The sequence below is a fragment of the Brachyhypopomus gauderio genome, chromosome 13, assembly GCF_052324685.1.
Source record: "Brachyhypopomus gauderio isolate BG-103 chromosome 13, BGAUD_0.2, whole genome shotgun sequence".
NCBI classification, from domain to species: Eukaryota; Metazoa; Chordata; class Actinopteri; order Gymnotiformes; family Hypopomidae; genus Brachyhypopomus; species Brachyhypopomus gauderio.
In genome coordinates, this window is record NC_135223.1 from 1830044 (window position 1) to 1846736 (window position 16693).

At 45.7% G+C, this 16693-nt stretch overlaps 2 protein-coding genes and 1 long non-coding RNA gene across 3 annotated transcripts; 1 reads left to right on the top strand and 2 right to left on the bottom strand.

The window, feature by feature from the left end:
* Positions 1–1327: 1327 nt before the first annotated feature.
* On the bottom strand, positions 1328–6593 carry LOC143473288 (uncharacterized). Its single transcript, XM_076970194.1, has 7 exons — positions 6384–6593; positions 5551–5666; positions 5287–5424; positions 2940–2964; positions 2768–2815; positions 2316–2427; positions 1328–1684 (listed from the first exon to the last, which is right to left on the bottom strand). The coding sequence occupies exons 1-7, from the start codon at positions 6445–6447 to the stop codon at positions 1663–1665; spliced, it is 525 nt and encodes a 174-aa protein (XP_076826309.1). The 5' UTR covers positions 6448–6593; the 3' UTR covers positions 1328–1662.
* Positions 6594–13460: 6867 nt separating this feature from the next.
* On the top strand, positions 13461–15599 carry LOC143473279 (uncharacterized). Its single transcript, XM_076970180.1, has 2 exons — positions 13461–13636; positions 14259–15599. The coding sequence occupies exons 1-2, from the start codon at positions 13515–13517 to the stop codon at positions 15466–15468; spliced, it is 1332 nt and encodes a 443-aa protein (XP_076826295.1). The 5' UTR covers positions 13461–13514; the 3' UTR covers positions 15469–15599.
* Positions 15107–16088, bottom strand: LOC143473291 (uncharacterized). Its single transcript, XR_013120497.1, has 2 exons — positions 16021–16088; positions 15107–15943 (listed from the first exon to the last, which is right to left on the bottom strand). It is a non-coding gene; the product is annotated as an uncharacterized LOC143473291 (long non-coding RNA).
* Between the last annotated feature and the right edge of the window lie 605 nt (positions 16089–16693).

Consider the following 16693-nt stretch of genomic DNA (forward strand, 5'->3'; position numbering starts at 1 on the left):
GTTAAGCCCAAGGAAGTTAGGGGCTAGACTGGCTGCTGTTGCCAGTGCTTGTTTAAAAGTACTGCTTACAAGCCTTTGCGGGCTTGAGTACATTGTACATATTAGTTTTCCTTTATACAGTTTTCCTTTACGTTTATTCGTCAGTTATTTATTTATTCATTGGATTTCAACATTAAAACACCTGGAACTGGAACTTTTGTGCGTGCATGTCCATCTCACTCTCTGTAGTGGACCCACCTCCATATTCACCCACTCGTACCACGTTCACAGTCCCAAAATCCTTTTTTTTTTCAACATCCCCACAACAGTCCTAAACCCACACATGGCAATAGACAGTAAGGCTACTCACACATAGTCCTGCAGGCGACGCAGCAATCTCCACGTGCGCTGCGGTCTGGCCGGTCAACCCACGGGGGACACAGAGGGGGAGATAACAGGAGAAGCACTGGGGGAAACAGGGGCAGGAGAGTCCTGGCGACATCCAGCGTCCACTAGTTTTGGCCTGTAGGGAGCCAGGCGGTCACGCTGCACCACGAGGAACAGCCAGCCCCAACGAAACCTATAAACAACCTCTCCGAGCTGGGAGAGGACCTTGCACGGCCCAACCCACGCTGTTTGCAATTTCGGGCACAGTGCTTTTTGCACGGGGGGTTTCGACCTGGCATTTGGCGCCACAACCCCCCAACCCCCCCGAACGACGATGGTGGCGCCAAACACCAGGTCGACAGGAGACCGCAGCTCCTGCCCGAACATAAGCATGGCCGGGGTAAATCCAGTGGTTTCCCGGACAGCTGAGCAGCAGGCCAACAGCACGACAGGCAGCCGTTTGTCCCAGTCAACATGGTTTCCCTGCGTAGCAATGGCTATTTGAGCAGCCAGGGTCCGGTTGAACTGCTCAAGCAGCCCATCTTGAGCTGCATCGGGTGAAGGGGGGCCCGGGCAGACCTTGGTGGGCCCTTCTTCGTAGCGCAGACATCACAGCAGTGAATGAAGATCTCCATGTCTGCACGGCAGCCCGGCCACCAGAACCGTTGCTGCAAGCGCCCCAGCATTTTTGTGATGCCGAAGTGCCCCGAGCCGGGCAACCCATGGATGGCACGCAGGACCGTTTCACATAAACACCGCGGCACTACCACTTGAGTCAGTCGGGTCCTCCCACACACGGCAAAGGGCCCACTCGATCTCCCTTTCTGTGTGGCAGACAGCCTTCAGCGCATTGGCAATGCAGACTGTTCAACTTGGGACATGGGCAGCGGGACAGGTATAATTGAAACAACACTTAAATGGGGAAATAGATATTTATTTCAAAAGTATTTAAATAGTCAAAGTCAAATTTATTTATATAGCACTTTTCACAACACATGTCACAAAGCAGCTTTACAATCGTATCGGTCCAGATCCCTAATGAGCAAGCCAAATAGACAAATATTTTAATAAAACGAGTTAAATAACAATAAACAATTTTTAATAACTGCTAACAGGCAGGACTGGAGCATTCCTGAGACACAGAAAGCCACGAGTGAGGCGTTCCTGTAAGCTTCAATACTGAGATCAACAGAGGACATGTATGTGCAATAAATCAAGGATGACTGGAGATAGTGACTGTGGGTGTAAGAATGTGTGTGTGAGTGGCAATGGGAATTCGCCCCTCTGACCAGGTCCTTAGACAACAGTGACAAAATTCCTGAAGAAAAAAAGGAAACAAAACAAATTGTTTGACAGCTGTCTTACCAAAACCTCTGATTGAAATTTGTCTAAACATGACTAAACATGACTCACTGACATTCATTCAATCACACCGACTCAAATCACACCCTTGATTTTAACAGGCTAGAGCATTTTAATGTCAAGAGAGGAAGCTGGTTTAATTTTGTGCTTTGATTTAGCGGCCCCCTTTCACCCTGTCCTTTGATGGTCAGGACCACCACAAAGCACTATTGGGTGATGAATCACTCAGTACTGCAGTGACACCAATATAGTGCGTATAGTATACAAGCAGATCAGACACATCAAGGCTGCTGGGATATTTAAACACCTCAGTGTTGCTGCTGGAATGAGAGTAGTCCACCAACCAAAAACATCCAACCATTTCCTGGGGGTGCTGCTCCTATTTGGTAGTTGATAAATGGACAATGAGTGTATCCACAAGGAGGTGTTTCTAATCAAGTGCTCGGTTAGTGTATATTAGTCAGTAGTTACATTGTGTATAACATTACTGAACTAATACCATTTAGCCCCCAAGCAATTCAGTCATACACTGCCATCATCAGCAAATAGTAATTTAGCAAATAGCAAAACACATTTTTAATGCTCACTTGTTGATTTTTGCTGTTTGCCACTTCGTGCACAACACAATCACCACCAAAATCACCATCGCAAGCGGAATGATGACCAGCCAATGGACACGAGGATTTAGTGATTCAGAAGCTAAAGAAAGAAAGAAATTAATACAAAAAAACTCACATGGACAAGAAATTACCACCACTACCCCTCAAAGTGTCATTTGCTAATGAATTTGATTTATGTTCTTCTACATGGTACATTTACTGCCGGTTCAAATCAGAATAAAGACGTAGGTTTCAAGAACCTTTGTTTAAACTAAAGATGAACTAGGCATTATAGCATGCAAGGGATGAGTTCCGCACATAACGTTAGGGAGACGAGAGACAAAAAATAGATTTCAGTGGCGACCACACCCACGCAAAGAGACATATGAACGTGCAGTGCAATTCACAAGTGAACAAAGTTAAACTTTTCATCCACGTACATGGCAATGTTCTCTGTGATGTAACATGTCCTGGGTTGGTTTCGTTAACTAAAAAAGAAAGGTTAATTAAATCGTGTACATTTGCATTTACTCAAATGAAGATGAAATCAAAACCCTTTTTGTTATGTCTCTTTTAGAAAAAAACAACCTCAATGTTTGAAAAGTATCTTACCTTTATAACAAACCAGACGTTCGACCTGAAAATGAAAACAGACACACATACACTTACTTTATATCAAATGTCCACATGAACTAAAAATAAAACGTTTTTTGATGGCACAGAATAGCACCGTCACTGTAAGCAGGTGTTACACCGGACTCTGTGACTATCGAACTCTGTGACTGTAAAGCCTGGTTTATACTCGACGCGCCGCGAGCGGCGCGAGGGTCCGCGCGGCGAAAATGACGTAATCGCGGTGGCTCCGCCCGTGCGCGAGGGCCTCGCGCGCTGTCGCGGCGCGAGGTCGTGCACCTCCCGAATTTTGTAACTTCGCGCGCGCGCCGCGCTTCAGCGCGATGGACAAAGTCATGTTTGCCGGGTTCATACACCTATACAAGGTGGAATTAATGCACTTGTACGTCACTTTAAAGGTCCATTTCAATATTTCCCAGCACGTTAAACTTAATTAAGTTAAATATTTATACATATACTCGAAATGAATCGAAATAATTCGCTTTTTTATCACATTAGTTTATGGTTGTTTATTTTCAAAACGCCCAATCTTAACGTCTTCACGTTCTCTCATGTGTCGCCCTGGAATTACAAGAGGCTCGTATTTGTTAACGTATCGTTTCGGACAACACTGCAAAGCCATATTTACGTTTGATGCCTGATGTGTATATATACGGTCTCTGGTCAGGTAAAAATGTTCTTTCCCCGTTTTTGCAGGGGTTTTTTATTCTCCACTGCCACCTATCGCCACCTATCGTTTCGGAGAACACTGCAGCGACGCTCGCGACGTTCGCGAAAGTATAAACGCCTACACCGCTCGCGCAGGGTCGCGCGAGGTGGGCGGAGCCGCGCGCTACGGTCGCTCGCGAAAGTATAAACCAGGCTTTACGCGTAGCGCTACGGAGCTAGGAGGCGGACATACATTGTGGTTTGGTGTTTTCGTGGATCTGTGTTCTGCCTTCTGCCGTTGTGATAATTGCTGTCTCCGTTGTTTGCACTTTGTTTTGTGGTTCCCTGCTTTGTTTGTTACCGTTCTGTTTCATCATGCTTCTGTATTTGTCCCACTTGGATGGCTCTCCCGTTTTGACCCGTGCCTGTGAATATGACTACGACTATGGAATTCCCCTTATTGAATCTCGCTCTCCTCAGCAGGTGTGCCTGCCTCCTAAAGCCTGGTTTATACTTTCGCGAGTGACTGTAGCGCGCGGCTCCGCCCACCTCGCGCGACCCTGCGCGAGCGGTGTAGGCGTTTATACTTTCGCGAACGTCGCGAGCGTCGCTGCAGTGTTCTCCGAAACGATAGGTGGCGATAGGTGGCAGTGGAGAATAAAAAACCTCTGCAAAACCGGGGAAAGAACATTTTTACCTGACCAGAGACCGTATATATACATTAGGTATCAAACATAAATATGGCTTTGCAATGTTGTCCGAAACGATATGTGGTAGTATAAAGAAACACCCCTCAAAAAAAGGGGAATGAACATTTACCTGACGCATTTTGATGTTGCTTTGTGTTTCAGGTTTGAAAAGTGCTGGAATTTAGGCTAAAGTACATTAAAATGTTGAAATTACGTTAACAAATACTAGGCTCTTGTAATTCCAGGACGAAACATGAGAGAACGTGAAGACGTTAAGATTGAGCCACCGCGATTACGTCATTTTCGCCGCGCGGACCCTCGCGCCGCTCGCGGCGCGTCGAACCAGGCTTAAACCAGGCTTCCGCAGCGCGCTACCCGTTACAGATCCTCGGGCTTGGCAGACAGAGGGAAACTATGGTGACAGACAAGCAGGGCGGGATCAACGAGCAAGGAACGCAGACACGAGGAGCAGCAGCTAAGAGAGAGGGGGCTAGCCCTACGTGACAGTGACCACAGAACGTGTGTGTGGAGAAAAATGTTTCCTTATCAAACCACTGAAAGCCACACTCAGCACACTCGTACAGAAACTTTACCTAACAATGCTTTCAGGACATTGTGTGTTTTAGAAATTTTAGAATTAAAGTTTAATCCTAAACATGTATTCTTTATTGGTGGTATACTAATTTCCATGTTCCAAAAAGTCATGATGATCTAACTAGTAAATAAAAAGTTTCCTTTAAAGCATCTTTATGGGGAATGCTCAAGTTTGAGCTATTAACCAAGGAGTTAGGGACCTGAAAGCAGCATCATGGACTCATTTGAGTTTTACAGGATTTTAATCCCCAGCAAAAGTGAAGACAATGTCGGGTCTGTTAGCTCAGGATTCCGCAAGCACATCTCACAGGTCAAGACGAATTTGTTTATGGGACATTTATGGGACACAGTGAATAAACGTCTTCGCTGAGAATAAAGGTTTAACGTTTTTTTACCATTGGTCTTGCACAGTTCACCTTCCAGCGTACTTCAGACGGGCAGGCGTGGATCTTCACACTCCGACGGATCATTTCTTCTACCATGCCATTTTGTTCAGGTTGCATTGGCATTGCCTCAGCAAAAAGGGTATCGTTCTACAAGACAACATCAGTACAAAGAAGACACAAACGTGGACAGCAATTAGGCATATATCTCAACTTTGACCTTATAAAATAAAGTGTAGGCATGTCAGCTAATGTTGGTTACACTTATGCATTCACCGAGTAGTACAGGCCGTGTTCGCAGTGTTTATTATGCAAGAATTCTGAGATGCTTTCATCCACCTCCAGTGTCATCGACCCATTCTCACATGTGACGTAGTGAACCTTGTAACAATCTGTAAAGCAAAAAGGTACGTAAGCAACTGCCAACAGTTTTCTTTCTGTCTTTTTTCGCTGTCTCATCTCATTCGCTTCGGTATAATATTGGTATGACTTTTCGCCATTTGGACTAGCCTACTTTAAAAAAGCCAAAATGAAAGCCTACTGTCACTGTATTTTAATAAAGACCGTTATTGTCTACCTGTAAGCTACTGTGGATCTGAGTGTTTACAAACGCTGTAAAGCTTTTAACGCTGGAACGATTATGTTGCGTGGCATCAATAAATTTACAGCCTTAAGAATGTCATTTCTGGTTGAGCCCTAGTCTGTCAGTTGGTTGTGTGTCACTTTCTCCTAACCCGATGAACCGCGGTGAAGTTAGTTTCAAGTTGGATATTGGATATTCAAGCTCCGCGGAGATTGCGGCATCTACCTCACGGTTGATCCGAATCAGGCACTATGATCTTTAAAGAGATCTTTGATTAGACTGCTCAGTCAAGCTTGCATCCTGACACGGTTTCCCAGTCCAGTTTAGTGAAGCAGGCTCTCCAGTGCGATGTACAAGTGCCTTCCCATTTTTTAAAGAATATCATGACAAAGATACGAATAAACTTTATCTATGCTACATGTTTAATTACGAAGTTTTAGACGAGTTATAAAATTGCATACTAGTGCTCTTCGTAAACAATTCATTACATTAAAACTCAAAAACGTACAAAATACCAGAATCTTACCTTTCGAGCACAGAGACGCGCTCCACAATGACAGCAGAATAAGAGTTACGAGCTGGTTTCGCATTCTTCAGGTAAACCGAGGGTCCCCTTAAACTGGAAAGAAATGACTGACCTTCACGACTCGGTCTTAAGTTCTTAGAAGGCAATCAGACCTACCGACAAAGCGTGTGAAATTTATGGAGAAATGCTAATGTATGGAGGTGTAGTGGTTCGCCGCCCGCTCCTTTACAATTGATTGGCTACAAGCACAAGGAAGTTGGTATTGTTGCGTGTTTCTTGTTCCACCAATGAGCACGCTGGGGAAACGTAGCCTACAGGCGTTTAGGCATTTCAGCGTACTTTTTAAAAATCATCTATATTAATTTATAAGACGTAGAAAAAATGAGAAAATATGTCTTTCGTCGCATTGTGGGCTTTGTCATTTTAAACAGCTTATTTATTTTTGTGCGTATGTTACGGAGTATGTCTGGAGGTATGGGCTTTTTAAGTGCACCGCCCCTATTGTATATTGTACGAAGGGTATTTCAACTCGTTTGTTCTCGTGAAAAACAACCAAGCAAGGGTTATGGTGGCGCTTATGTGGTAGTCCTGGGAGTTGATCGGTTGGGCGGGACGAGACACGCGCGGGTTTGTGGTACAAGAGTTCTGCCCATTTATGCGGAGTTTATGTGATATCATTCGGGTCTTATAGAAGTTTGATTGTGGGGTTTGAGCTCCATGCGAGCGGTAAGCAGGGTGACAAGAGCGTGATGCACTCCATACCGTCGGAATAGTTTAATTTGTTTGTTTGTTCACGTGTTTTAGGTCGCTGAGTTGGTGGATGAACCTGTTCTGGTGGGTTTTCTCCGGGTACTCCGGTTTCCTCCTGCAGTCCAAAGACATGCGTGTTAGGTTGATTGATCACTCTAAATTGCCCGTAGGTGTGAGTGCGTGCGTGTGTGTTGGCCATGTGGTGGACTGGCGACCTGCCCATGGTGTACCCTGCTTTCGCCCGGAGATGCTGGGATTGGCTCCAGCCCCCCCCCCCCCCCCCCCCCCCCCCCCCCCCCGTGACCCCGACTAGCGGGATTCAGCGGTTCGGATAATGGATGGATGCAGGGCCGGCCCTTCCATTAGGCGATATAGGCAAATGCTAGGGGCGCCGGCTGTCCAGGGGGGCGCTCGCGTGCATGCGGTTTTTTTTTTTTTTAACAAATGAACAATTAATAAATGTGAAAACAAGCAAAGTCCACATAATCATAATTTCATTGTTTAATAATATTAGTCAAATTAATAATTCTTATAATAACAACACACGACACCTATCACCCGCGTGCCAACCCGCCCTCCCCCCGCGCGCTCTGCGCACCTCGTTACTGTTTCTCTGTGGGGAAAAAGACACCACAGAGTGAGCACGGTAATTACCGGTAAACAGGTAATATAATGGTAATATGTGGTGAATTAACACTATACCATTGGCGAAGCGTCAGGGAATTCAACGCCTTCTCTGAAGGTTAATTGATCTTAAAAAGGATGCTTTATCTATTATATGTAATATATGTTAATAACGCTTCACCAATAATTTGTATTTTTCCTATAAATCGGCTTTCAAATCCACTTTTCGTACTTGTGCTTGAAAAAAACCTCAGCGGTGAAATAAAATATCAATCAATCAGAATATTTCACACCGTTGTTTCTAGGTAAAAGAGAGAAAGGCCCTTTTACATTGAGAGCTTTTATTATAGATTGGCAGTTTTATCAACCAATCATATTATCGAATTAGAATCGTGGGGGCGTGCTCCAATGGTCTCTCATTTTTATTTGAAACAAATCCAAAATGTTGCTAATCTGTAGCTGTTGTGTTTTTCTTTGAAACCAGCTCGCTTGACTCACAACTAACACTCAATCGTCATTGTGGCTTTTCCCCCTCTGTATGATCTTAGTGACCCCCGCGATTAGTGACCGCCACTGTCATCATACTGCCTAATCCTAGTAGGTGCTATGATTAGCTTAGCTTAAAATAAATATATACTAAACTGTTCATTGCGGATGCACTTTTGAAATAATAATGTTGCAGTAGGCAAATTGCCCTGATTTGCACTGGTGGTAGTTGTTGTTTTTAATTAATTAATTTATTTATTATTAATATTTAAAAGTTGTTCTCTGCACTACGTTATGTAAAATAGTTTTAAAATATTTTTTGTGCAACACCTTTATATTTATTGCTTGTTATATGGTAATATTTAAGTCATTTGCTTTTTATTTGTTTCTTTAATAGTGACACAATCAATCCGATGATTGATGATACAGGGGGCACCAACCAAAATCTCGCCTAGGGCACCACATTGGTCAGGGCCGGCTCTGGATGGATGGATATAAAACTGATATACAATAACTAATAAAACACTGTTACAATATTATTAATGACTAATATAAATAACAATACTGATAATAAATCCCCCATAAACAAAATACTAAGTCATAGACTAATAGTTTTGCCATTTGGTTTAAAATCTGTGACAGACATATGCTTTGGGCTAGTTTAGGCTTCTGAAGGCTGGTTTTACACTGACTTTGTGCTGGATATTTTTGTAGGACCTGGCAACCCTGCGTCCGTGTGCTGTGATTTTATTTGTCCATTGATTGGTTTATTTAATTTTTATTCATTTTTTGATGCGTGCCAACCCTACTGACAGGAGTAGGCAGTAGAGCGACCAATGTCTAGGTGGCTTACTTCTAAAAACTTGTGGGAGTACCGCACGGTGCTTTTAAGTATTGATGGTATTTTATGTATTGTGGGCCTACAATAAATGATCTGAATCTCGGCCTCTGCAGTCCAACAATTTTATTTCGTTGCCAGTAAACTAGCGCGGGTGAAAAGTTACTAATGGGTTTCCTTTTAGTTGAGGGTGGCGTAGTCCTAAGTTTGATCATTAATCGTGTGACACTAAGTGTTACATGTTCTCTATTTTAATTTATTTACTACATGTTCCAAAGACTAGTAATTGTATTGTAGTTTATTTTTTAACATCAGAGATGTGTGTGTGGGTGTGGTGTGTGTATCCAATTTGCGGACTGTTCCTTGAACTAATCTGAAGGCCACATGAATTTTAGATTTTTGTAGTGACTGACTCTTGTTATGTTCCTCCTCTGAAGGCAACCGAAATAGGTCCTCGGCGACCACTCCAGGACACATTCACAATGTCATACATAACAGCATTTCACGTAGCACAGCGTAACACAATAAAACATCCAAACTTCCCCGTTTTTTTCAACATCCCCACAAGTCCCAAACCCAGACATGACATGGCAATAGACAGTAAGGCTACTCACACGTAGTCCTGCAGACGATCTCCGCGTGCGCTGCGGTCTGACCGGTCCGGCCACAGGGGACACAGAGGGGGGAATAACAGGGGAAGCACTGGGGAAACAGGGGCAGGAGAGTCCTGGCAACATCCAGCGCCTACTAGTTTTGGCCTGTAGGGAGCCAGGTGGTCACGGTGCACCACGAGGCACAGCCGGCCCCAACGAACCCTATAAACAACCTCTCCAAGCTGGGAGAGGACCTTGCATGGCCCAACCCATGCCAATTGCAATTTTGGGCCACAAACGGCGACCTGGCGCCCTCCTTAGTGGTGCGAGCTCGCGCCGGCACTCTGCGGGGAGCTCAACTAGAACTCTGAGCGCTGGCCCTTGTAGCTACGCCGTCTCCGCATCTGTCCACCCTCTGCAGCTTGCCACAACTTCCAGTTGGGCCTCGAAGGCTGCCCAGTCAGCATCACCTAGTCAGCATTGGTTTGCCGTCTCTGTCCTCAGCCATTTGAGTTCCTCAGAGATGCGACCCATCTCATCACGCAGGACCACTTCTGACACCAAATGTGGCGTGGTGTGGAAAGGAGAGGCAGCAAGCAGATCCAACATCATCGAAACAAGGCTCTATTAATAAATGCCTCAGCAGCATAATCACATAAATGAGCCATATTCACACAGACCAGACTCAAATAATACACAAAACATGAGGGCAAGGCATTAACATGACAACACTACACAAACACAGCAGGGAATAATGGGCAATGCACAAATGTGGCGTGGTTGTGATGATGGATGGAGACAGGCACGACGAGTTTTAGTGCAGACACGGTGATTTATTCTGTGTTTGACAACGTGAAGTCCGGCGCAATAGCGCAAGCACACAAACATCTGTAGCTCACTCAAGCACGAACTTTAGACAAAGACGAGCACAAGACACTGCGCGAACGCACATTAAATAGGTGATTAACACAGACCCTCGTGATCTCGAGACAAGGCACAGGTGAGACTACGAACACGCTCACAGACAACCCACACCTACGGAAGTACATATATGGACACAACGACACGCAGACAACGTAACGGCACACCCACAGGGAAGGGTCCGGAGCTGTCACCGTAACAGAACCCTCCACCAGGGGCTCGCTACTCCCGGAGCGTCCCGCGTAGCTGGAAAGCCCCGAACCTACACCGACGGGCAGGTCCGGAGCCGCCGGGATCACGAGCCTCCGAGAGCCGTCTCCCCCGATGGTGGGAACTGCCACGAACAGCTCTAGTACACCCTCCCTGGGAAGACAGGGGAATATACATTCAACACGGGCACGCTGACAACCACACACACTGGCACAATAAACACAAATGGCACAATAGGGCAAAAGGGGTTAGGAAAAAACATAGGAACACACACACACACGGGTACAGGCAGCCACGAGAGTGCACTCCCCGCTTGGAAGCACGCAGCCAACGGCGCAAACCCTCCCAGGGTCGCAGGAAAGACCGGAGGCGGAATCCCTCCGGTCCTCGGGATCGGTCCCCCAGCGCGCGCAGCGCTGGGTGTTGCTCCGGGCGCACCTGCGCCCTCCTGCTTAGCTTGCGGCGCTCCTGCAGCTCCTTTGGGCGCCACCGGAGGACTTGCCTTTCGCCGCGTGCTGGGATCCGTCCGAGGCGGCGCTCCTGCCACTCCTCTGGACTTCACCGGAGGGCTAGCCCTTGGCCGTTTGCCAGGTGCCGTACGAGGTGGCGCTTCCACCGGCGCACCGAATCCCCACCTCGGGCCGCTGGCTGAGCCGGTGCCTTCTTGCATTCCTCGGGGTGGCTTTGTCTTGCCCTCCGATGTCTCCATCTCCTCCCCCTCGGAAGCCTCCTGACCGAGAGGCATTGGCTCTTCCGAGGGTGGAGAGGGCGAACAACTCATCTCGCTCCCGACCGAAGGAGTACGCAGAACTTCTTCTCCATCAGGGCGCCCCTTCTCTGACCTGACGGTCTCCTCCGAGCCGACAGAGGGGCTATCGTCCTCCTCACCTCCGCTGTTGAGCGCGGAGGAAAGAGAACCAACGGATGGAGGGGGGCTGATCTCTCCCTCCCCCTCGCCGTAATATACAGTAGGTGCCGTATAAACGGATGGAGGGGGGCTGATCTCTCCCTCCCCCTCACCGTAATATACGGTAGGTGCCGTATAAACGGACGGAGGGGGACTGATCTCCTCTGCTTCGGTCTCCTCGGGAGCCCCCGACACGGGGGAACAGCTGCTGGCCTCACCCTCGCTCTCTTCCTCTGAGCTCACGGAGGAAGGAGGGCTCCCTTCCTCTCCGGACTCCTCGCTCCCGAATTCAAACTCGGGAGGAGTAAGAGCGAAGGCGCCTGCACCCACAATGATGGGCTCTCCTGACTCCACCTCAGGGTATGCCAGGGGGATCGACTCCCTCAACAAGGCGCGGTAGCCCTCTCTCCACGCAGCCTCGTCGAACACGTCCGCGTTCTTCACCCGGGCACGCACCGGGGCAGAAGCAGGGGAAGACGTGTGTCGGCGCTTGGCCTTCTTCTTCCCTCTTTTGTATCCTGGCATTCTGTCGGCTCGTCTTTCTGTGATGATGGATGGAGACAGGCACGACGACAGTTTTAGTGCAGACACGGTGATTTATTCTGTGTTTGACAACGTGAAGTCCGGCGCAATAGCGCAAGCACACAAACATCTGTAGCTCACTCAAGCACGAACTTTAGACAAAAACGAGCACAAGACACTGCGCGAACGCACATTAAATAGGTGATTAACACAGACCCTCGTGATCTCGAGACAAGGCACAGGTGAGACTACGAACACGCTCACAGACAACCCACACCCACGGAAGTACATATATGGACACAACGACACGCAGACAACGTAACGGCACACCCACAGGGAAGGGTCCGGAGCTGTCACCGTAACAGTGGTGTGGAAAGGAGAGGCAGCAAGCAGATCCAACATCATCGAAACAAGGCTCTATTAATAAATGCCTCAGCAGCATAATCACATAAATGAGCCATATTCACACAGACCAGACTCAAATAATACACAAAACATGAGGGCAAGGCATTAACATGACAACACTACACAAACACAGCAGGGAATAATGGGCAATGCACAAATTATGTTTAAATATCTAGTTAGGACAATACTAGAGTGCTCAATGAACTAAGTTAAAATCACTGTAACTCCGGAATATCATCTGTAGCATCTTTATGTGTGTGCAAACGAGGGGAGTCGGAATTCGGCACAACACGTTCATTTGAAAAAATTCTTTGTCGTCCCTGCTGCTTGCATGAGTTAAATGAAAACGAGCACTTTCTTCTTTGATTTACAACTTTGTCCTACCACCTGATTAACTTTCTGTTCCACCCCTGACGGGTGAAGAAACATCTACAGAAAAGCCACACCTCATTATAAGTCGCATGGTTCAAAGCATGAGGGAATAGGTAGCGGTTTATAATCTGGAAAATACGGGTAGCAATCGCGGGGGCTCCGCTGTGGTGTGTCGAGGTCGCGTTCCGCTCTTCAGCTCTGTTTGCAGGGTTCATCCACCTTTACAAGGTGGAATTCAAGCACATGTACAGAACTTTCAAGGTCTATTTTCAATATTGTCCAGCACCTTCAGCTTAATTAAGTTAAGCACGTAGTCGTCTGTAACTGCACCAGCCTCAATTTGTCCAATTAGACTGTTTATGTCCTCTTTTATTCTGTCGTGAAAAGACATTTCTGCTGCTTTCAAGTCCAACTACGAGCAATGGGTTTGTTAAGCTGTGACGCATCATCTTTGCGAAACGTCACGTCCGGGTCCAAACACTCGCTGCATTGAGTCCCTTAATATGCCGCAGTGCTGTGTGCCCTGCTGTTTTAACAGATCCGAGTCTAAAACAACGACCCTTTTGTCTTTCTACCGCTTTCCTTGCAATGAGAAAGAGAGAAGAAAATGGGTGCAGTTGATAAGGTAAGTTCTATTTCTAAAAAAAATCTTGACAGTGCCTCCGTGGGCGCTAATGCTAGCTAGCTAACCCCACAGAGAAAAAAAAGCCAACTTGCCCCTTTTTGGATTGCTTGATATTCTAGCTATGGGTTTAATACAATGTTTCTTGCCACATACAGATATTTTAGTTCTTGTTTTGTTTTATTTGTTGTCCAGCTAAAGTAAAACTAAAGTAAAGATAGCTCTGGTTAACTTAGCTAGTGGCGCTAACACTAGCTAGATTAGCTAGCTCGTAAAAGGCAACACCAGGATATCTTTTTGGATATCCTTGATATATTGTATGGATACACACACAACGGTTAGCTGATCAGGAGTGTCCGTAAAAATACCAAGCAAAAATACAGCTGATGCTACTGTTGCATCCTATATTTACCTTTTTCAGTATGCATATACATTACTGCTTAGCCCGTTTCCATTAGTTTATTATTGCCGTACACTTACCATACATAATTCTCACATTTTATTGCAATATATATATATATATACACACACAATTTTATAAGGTCCTTATTTCTTTAGCACTTTGTTAGAGGAACCCAAGTAAGCTGTGACTAATGATTAATGATAATTTTTTCTTCTTTTACAGACGTGAAAACTTCACCCCAAACTGCAACTCCAGGGTGTGTAGTTGGCACTTTCCCAATGGCAAAGCTGCTGGACCTTCGCGATTCGCTTGGAACCAGGGAAAGGCTTTTCATTTTCCTGACCACCCCAGCAATCCCCCTAAGCAGAAGAAGCAGATTGTCCCTTCCAGTGATGATGCAACAGACACAGGACACACAGCTGACATGGCAACCCCACAAACCCCTACTACATCCCAACCAAGTCTTGTCATGCTTGAGGTTGAGAATGACATGCTTAGAGAAGAGAACAAAAAATTGAAAGAACAGTTGGAGAAACAAAAGCAAACCTTTTCTTTCAGTCAGATTTCCTCCCATCCTAACAAAGTCCAATACTACACTGGATTACCTGATGCTGCCACAGTATTTTTTTTGGAAGCACTTCTTTCTAGATTTGAGCTACAGTATCATTCTGATTGGACTGTCCAAATTATGCCCCTTATTGATCAGTTACTCCTTACTTTGATGAAGCTTAAATTGAATTGTGGCCATGTAGACCTTGCAACAAGGTTTAATTGTAGCACAGCAACTGTAACTAACATCTTTACCACCATCATCTGTGCTCTGTATGATATTTTGTATGTCGGTCTACTTGAAAACATCCCCTCCACGGCCAAGAATCAGACTTCGCTGCCAGACTGCTTCCGACCTTTTCCTAACTGTAGAATAGTCATTGACTGCACAGAGGTTGCTGTCTCCAACACAGAGAGGCTTGACACACAGTGTCATTTGTACAGCCACTACAAAGGACGGACCACGCTAAAGGCTCTAATTGGTGTGGCTCCCAATGGTGTGATTACTTTTGCCAGTAACCTGTACGGTGGGAGCGCCTCAGACAAGTCAATAACAGCTGACAGTGGACTTCTCCAACATCTACAAGCAGGTGATCTGGTTATTGCAGACAAGGGCTTCACAATTCGGGACATTTTGCCAGAGGGAGTTCTTCTTAACACCCCGTCTTTCTTGCTCAACGGACAGTTTACACAGGAGGAAGTAAACAATAACAGACTTATCTCCTGTGCAAGGATACATGTGGAGCGGTCTATTCAGAGGCTGAAACTGTTTTGCATTTTGGACCACATCCCTTACCAGTACAGGAAAAATGTTAACAAGATACTGAAAGTATGTGTGTGTCTTACAAATTTGCAAACCCCAATTCTCCGTGAAATTCAATGAAATATCTGATGTATGTAAATCAGTTAGCAGGACAGTGGCAAATTAAAACATGTTTACAATTATTGTGACTGAAGAATGATTTACACAACTTTGCAGAAAACCTTTATTAAAAAAGTAAAACCAGATTAAAATGTTTGTCTTTTTTACATTCAGGTAAATGTACATTCAGATGTAGGTTGCCTTGGATCTGATGCCAATAGTGGTGAGTTTGTTTTAGTTTGAGGGAACTTGTCTCTTCATCCAGCTCTAGAAAAAAGTCTCTCTTACTCTCTGCTGCCTGCTGGACAGTCTTAGTTCTGGCGGACCATGGGCATTTCACCTCAATGATGCAGTCATCAGACACTGTCCCATCTGGAGATCCACCAAGTAGACCACTGTCAGACAGGAACAATCCCCTCTCCTGGATCACCACACCAGCGTCCGCTGTGTACTGCTGCTTTGCCCGCGACTCATGTAGGATTCCCCAATCACATGCCTTTAATAAAAACACAGTCACTTACTCTTAGATACACATAACTTAAGTTGAAATATTCATGAAGACCCACAACTTACTTTAGATCCTTCTTTGAGGTTGTACTGGCCAAGCAGTGTTTTGAATAAGGAAGGGGGGTAAGATTTCCAGGTTTGGAAACCGCAGCTTAAAACTGCATAGCGTTAAGCTAATAAACCATGCAACATTGACATCAATTGCAAATTATTTACTAACCTCGTGATGTGGATGTACTAACCTCGTAAATCGTCTTTTTCATGGACGCCTGGACTCTACCCCTAAATATACCACCTGGGAGAACAGATACACTTAGTACTCTATTGGAGTTGAAAGAGTTTAGACCTTTTTTAACCCTCAATGGTGCCTCACTAAAGAACGAAGTTATCGTAAACAGGTTTACAGGCTCCGCCATCCTTGTTTGTTTGGACCCGGAAGCGGCTGAAACGTCACGCGTGTCGTCACACTTAACAAGCGGATTGCTTCTGACTGGAGTCTAAGCCCCGCCCCAAATTCAGGCGAGCGTTCCTATTGGACAGTGATTAGATTTCATTCTGGCACGAATACAGCTTCGCGGACACACACAGTGGAATACAATGACGTTCAGTCGATTGCATTTCATGTTGGCTTCTGGCACGAATTCAACGTTTCTTTCTTTAAATACAAATCCACACACACTGGAGCTTTTACTTTTCATTGTGGCATGTTTTCACCACATCAGTGTTTAAATCAATCTCG